Source organism: Homarus americanus, unplaced genomic scaffold (genome assembly GCF_018991925.1).
Source record: "Homarus americanus isolate GMGI-L3 unplaced genomic scaffold, GMGI_Hamer_2.0 scaffold53679, whole genome shotgun sequence".
NCBI lineage: Eukaryota > Metazoa > Arthropoda > Malacostraca > Decapoda > Nephropidae > Homarus > Homarus americanus.
In genome coordinates this window covers 1-6,771 of record NW_024741463.1, presented here as the reverse complement: position 1 = coordinate 6,771, position 6,771 = coordinate 1, and the positions used below count along the sequence as shown (strand labels likewise).

Sequence of the window (6,771 nt, the reverse complement as noted above, 5' to 3'; positions counted from 1 at the left end):
TAAAAAGAAAAAAATATTTTTCACACGGTAACAGATGGTCGGTCGCCGGTCCCTCCCTCCCTCCCTCCCTCCCTCCCTCCCCCCCACCCCCCCACCAACGTCCCTACTAGATAAATGTGTGGGAATACCAGACTGTTTACCTTTTTAGTAATAAATAATAAATCAGACTAAAGTTAGGATAATATAATTGACATTGCTGGATTCCTTGAAAGACCAGGAATATTTTGAATATAAATATCATATATTTTGCACAAAAGATATATATTTACTCAAGAGTAAACATTATATCTAAAATTTGTATGTCTAATGCAAAATCTATGATGTTCATATTCAAAATGATCATCAAATTGTAAGAATTCCAGCAATGTAAATGATATTCTGGCCGGATAATTTGTATGAATTTTATGAGCTAAATAAAAAAATTATACTTCACCTGTGTAAAGGGATACACCCACCGCGGAATGTGAGCATCCTGGGTTCTGGCAGGGCACCGTGTAAACGTGGAAACGCGGAATGTGGGACCGCGTAAAGTGAGGGTTGACTGTATATATATATATATATATTTAAATATATATATATATATTAGGGTGGTCCAAAACTATATGGTAAAAAATATAAGTAGTAATATATTGCCTCCAAAAGCCTTAAAATTGTCCATTTGGTTCATAGATAAGGTCTGTAAAATGTTATCCATATTCATTAACATTTAGAGGTCAATCCATTTTGCATATTATACTTGTAGTGTAGGACTGAATTTTCTTGTCCGCATGATACAGTCTTAATATACACAACACATTATATTGGGTATATTTCAATGTATATAGCCTAGATGCCTATTTGGAAAGGGCAAAGAGTCAAGTATTGAGTCATAGGGACTGACAATGACAGGTTGAAACAGGAAACACAGACAAGGGTTACCATTAATCAGATGAAGTTACTTATTTCATTTATATCTCATCAGTTCTACAATTATTTCATTATCAATCTAAATAGTATATTATGCAGGTTTCCATCTTGTGTCATGGCATATGAATGGCAGGCAATTATTACCTGTGAGAAATAATTAGACTTAGTTACAGATTTTGTAAGGATGTTGGCAACACTGATCTGGTTCCAGTGAGTGCGCAGGTCTGAGCCACTTTGGCAGCTCCTCAGTTGAGTTACAACCTCTGCAGGAGAAGGTGTGTATTTGCAAACTCTAACATTATGTTATTGGTTCTTTTTGTTTTCATTTATGGTATATATATTTGCCAGTAGCCCTGCAGGATAATCAGCCACGAGATGATTATAGGGAGTTTCTAGAACTAGCTCTTTTGTTTCTTGGTGGACTGCCAAGTAGTAAGGTTTCCTTTCGAGTTCCTGGTCCTACACACCATGCAAGATGGATGGCAAAAGGAATCTATGCTCTCAAAATCTATCTGTTCAAACACCAATTCACATTATCAACACGGGAAGAAAACAATATCACACAACTGGCTTTGTTTGTGAGCATAATGTATGTGAGATTCTGGCATGAAGCACCAATGGCTGTTCGAGCTCCATTCAATGATTTGCAGCTAATGAAGGTTTTAAAGGAATATCCTCATGAGAAAGTTGCACACGCAGCACAAGCAGCAATTAGCCGACATCTCTGGTATCTATCAGAACATCTTATCGGTCTAAGCTTATTTGATGACAGGATCGATACTGAAACCAAGAAGAATATGGTACAAAACTTCCAGTGCCCAAAGAAACAGGACTTTTCAAGGCGTATTGTCCTATCTGATGAAACTCCTATCAGTAATGTGGCCTCATTTGTTACTGAGCGTACATTAGATATTTTTGATGTTCTTACACTAGATGGCAAAGAAAGAGCACAACTGTTCTTGAGTAAGGATCCCAAAACATGGAAAGACGATGAAGTGTTTATCACAATGAGAGATCGTGCGATAAATATGAAGGTGGTGAATGACAGCGCAGAGAGGGCAATTGCTCTCATAGAGCGTTATAATGAGTCTATAACGCAAAATGAGGACCAAAAGCAGTACCTTTTACAGGTTGTTGCAGCTCATCGCAAGAAGTTACCAACGGCAAGCAAAGCTGCTATGATGAAGGGATACAAATAAAGAATGTGTATTGGTGTTCTAGAGTTATTTAGTTTGTAATTTGTAAAACTTATAATTGTATTTTGCTGAATAAAGACAATGTGTTTATAATGTGTTTATCTAGCCCCGAAAAATCCTTATTACGTACTAAATGGAAAAAAGAGGACATTGGATTGACCTCTAAATATGCTTTAAATGATCCAATTTTTTTCTGGGATGCATTTTGTACCTAATGGACAAAAATAAACCTTGTGGAGAAAACGTATACAAATATGTGATATTTTGGACCACCCTAATATATATATATATATATATATATATATATATATATATATATATATATATATATATATATATATATATATATATATATATATATATATATATATATATATATATATATATATATATATATATATATATATATATACATATATATATACATATATATATACATATATATATACATATATATATACATACATATACATACATACATACATACATACATACATATATATATATATATATATATATATATATATATATATATATATATATATATATATATATAGTGTGTGTATATATATATATATATATATATATATATATATATACATACATACATACATACATATATATATATATATATATATATATATATATATATATATATATATATATATATATATATATATATGTATATATATATATATATATATATATATATATATATATATATATATATATATATATATATATATATACAATATATACATACATACATACATATATATATATATATATATATATATATATATATATATATATATATATATATATATATATATATATATATATATATATATATATATATATATATATGCTGATAACCACAAGGAAAGAAGAAAACACGAAGTTCCCAAGCGCTTTCGTGTAATTCACATCTTCAGGGGTGAGTACAGACTTAAGAGAAATACAAACCAAGGTGTATATATACAGAGGAGGGTGAGACCAGGTCCACAATGGTCAGGTATTAGGTAATGACCCTACTAATCTTTAAATAGCACACAACGGTTGGTGGTCAGGTCAGATGGTCAGGTGACCCGACCTTCTCACCTGATTCCAAATCTTCTTAATTACAAAATTGTCCAGCTTGTACATGCCGTTACTCAAATTCATGTTGAATGCTTCGGTATGTTTAATAAGACTAGATTCTATGATGTTCCTACTATCAATTGAATTGCATGGTAATATTGAGGAGGCATTATCCCAGTCAATGCAATGCTTGTTGTCCCTCAAATGAACAAACAGAGCATTGGATTCCTGGCCTGTCCTAACACTGTATTTGTGTTGTTTAATTCTAGTTGCAAGATCTTTACCTGTCTAGCCTAAGTAAAACATATTACATTCCTTGCAAGGAACTTTATAAATACAACCAATTGTGTTGTTGGGGGAGTTCTTGATTAACATTTGTTTAACAGTGCATGAGTTTTTAAATGCCACATTGACGTTCCAGGTTTTTAGTTGTGAAGGAATGTGTGAGAAATTTTTGTGAAATGGTAATATTAAGATATTCTTATGGTCATGGGTGGGCTTGGGATCAGTTCTATAAAAAGTTTTCTTAGTAATGTTTAGGCATTTGTCTATGAAAGATCTAGGGTATTTAAGGTTTGAGCCAATATTATATATATATTTGTATTCCTCATCAATGAATTCCGGACTGCAAATTCTCAAGGCACGTAAAAACATTGTTGAAAATACTGACTGTTTGAATTTATTATGGTGGGCAGAATAATAATGAATGTATGAACACACATTAGTTGGTTTTCTATAAATACTGAACTTAAAAGTGTTACCTATTCTGTGTATCAGACAGTCTAGGAATGGCAATTTACAGTCTTGCTCTAATTCCACAGTGAATTTGATCGAGGGGGCTAAGTTGTTAAGTTGTGGCAGGAAAGCTTTTAGGTCCTCATTACATGGCCAGAGACATAATACATCATCAACATATCTAAACCAGACTGCTGAAGGTGGTAAAATATTACTTAATAGTTTCTTTTCAAAGAATTCCATATATAGGTTGCTTATTACAGGTCCCAGTTGATGATTTACTAGAGTTCCTCACTGATTCCCTGGATGATATTTCACTGCCCATCTCGAAAGACGACTTCATCGAACTCATCAAACTATGTATTAAGGATTGCAAATTCGAATTCAATGGAGAATATTATGCTAAAAAATTTGGTATGGCAATGGGTCATCCACTCTCACCTGTATTATGCACTTTTTTACAATTTTTACAATTTTATATTATATTTTTCAGTGTTAAGTGGTTGTATTTGGGGGCCTGGAACGGATTAATCCTATAACGAACAAATGCTATAACGAACAGCGCAATCACTGACGTTGGTACTCGAAAATAAGTAATTTGAAAAAATTTTGGTACGACTGAGGCAGGTCGTAAGTCGAGTAGGTCGTAAGTCGAGGAGTGGCTCTATATGAATAAATAATTACGAAAAAATTAACAAAATGACAATGAGAGATATACAGTAGTACCCCGATTTACGCGGTCAATTGAACCCACAGGGTACCGCGGAAAGTGAAAACCGCGTAAAGTGAACAACAGAACATATGGGATTAATTCCAATAGAGACTGGCCGGACCCCCAAACTCCACTTTTTCCGACACAATACCTATGTTGTAGTAAAAATAACATCTAAATTTTATGATGGTATGCTCACACAATTAATATTTTAGAGAAATCCAGTCGCCAGGTTAACGTCCATTCAAATAATGGACTCAAATCGCCCCCCCCCCCCTCTTCCCAGCTCACTAGCTCCTACCTCTCTGATTAATGTTTGGGTGAAAACTCTAGAGTTTAATGTTTAGTAATAAATAATACCTCAGACTAAAGTTAGGATAATATAATTGACATTTCTGGATTCCTTGCAGGTCAGGGAATATTTTGAATGTAAACTTCATATATTTTGCACAAAAGATAAAATATTTGCTTCGTGTAAACCAAATTATTACATTAGATCTAAAATTTGTATGTCTAATGCAAAATCCATGATGTTTATATTCAAAATGATCATCATATTGTAAGAATTCCAGCAATGTAAATTATATTCTGGCCGAGTAATTTGTATGAATTTTATGAGCTAAATAAAAAAAAAAATTATACTTCACCGCGTATATGAGTAGATGCACCGCGGAAAGTGAAAGTCCGGTGGTTCTGGCAAGGTACCGTGTAAATGAAATCATGGAAAGAGTGAAACTGTGTAAAGCGGAGTATACTGTATATACTGTGTGTGTGTATATATATATATATATATATATATATATATATATATATATATATATATATATATATATATATATATATATATATATATATATATATATATATATATATATATATATATATATATATATATATATATATATATGAATTGTATACTTATGGGATGCAGTTCTTACCTTCATTGATGTGTGAATAGCTTTAACATCAGGAAACAGCTCCTGACACTTTTGAATCCAGTTTTTCATCCCTGTTAAGCAGCTTAGCAGATCCTCGACAGCAGTGAGAGCTTCCTGAGTAGTGCTGACCGAGGTCATGCACTCCTGTATGGTGTTTCGTTGCTTTCTCTGCTCTTCAAAATCTTTCCTCATAGTTTGTATAATATTCCTTTGCTCCTGCTGGAGTTGTAATGCTAGCTTGTTCTGTTTAACTAAACTATTCAATCTTGTAAGAATTTGTTCATGATCTTTCTGGGATTTTACCAACTCAGCATCATACTCATCCATCTGTTGCAATAAATCTTGGCAGATGGGATCACGGCTCTTCATATCATTTTCCTGTTCCAGCATCAGAGCTTGTAGGTTCTTGCTGATGGCTCTTGATGGGTCTTGGACAGGTTTAGCTGTTACTACAGGTGTAACCTGCAGAGACTTTAATGATCTAAAAACATCCTCCATGCCAAAGTTGATGGGAAATTCAGTATTTCTGGTAACTTTATGAACGACACGACAGGTGGGACATGTGAGCTGACCATTATCAATCAAGCTGGTGATGCAGGGTGAGCAGAATGGATGGCCACAGTATAGAGAGCGTGGCCGTCTGTGTGTCTCATCATAACTCTCAAGGCAGAGTTGACACTCCCAAGGGGAGATGGTGCCAGCTTCCTGTGAAAGAAAAAATATCACCTGTCATACTGTGTCACTCACTGCTATCTGAACTGTTTAAAGAAAATCAGTTGATGTTATGTTATTGCTGCACCTCAACAACTAAGGTCTAAGTGTATAACAAGGTTATTAAAAGAATATTACATAAACAATAAAAAAATATGAAACAGAACTCTCTGGGTTGAAAATCAGACATATAAGTCTGGTTGTCAACAACTGTTGTTGCCAAGATGATTGTTATTTACTATAGCATTATATGTAAGTTACCACAGAATTTGCCTTATGAATAAAGAGAAAACTGTATACTGCACAGTACCTGTACTATAAAGATAAAAAATAAGAAAAAATAAAATTAGGAGTTTATTGTATGTGGAATACGAATGTTTATCTGGGAGCAGCTGGCAGAGGGGAAGGAGGATAGCATGGGTGGGTGGCTCCCTCCCCCTAACTCCCAAAAGATTCCTTTGACACTTCTTTATGTAATCCCACCACATTTCTC

General features: G+C 33.5%; 1 protein-coding gene across 1 annotated transcript; it reads right to left on the bottom strand.

The window, feature by feature from the left end:
- Window positions 1–5,565: 5,565 nt before the first annotated feature.
- On the bottom strand, window positions 5,566–6,273 carry LOC121875915 (tripartite motif-containing protein 5-like; the record flags this gene model as incomplete). Its single annotated transcript, XM_042380670.1, is given in 1 exon segment — window positions 5,566–6,273. A coding segment is annotated over 1 exon segment (708 nt), but the record flags the coding sequence as incomplete, so codon positions are not given.
- Between the last annotated feature and the right edge of the window lie 498 nt (window positions 6,274–6,771).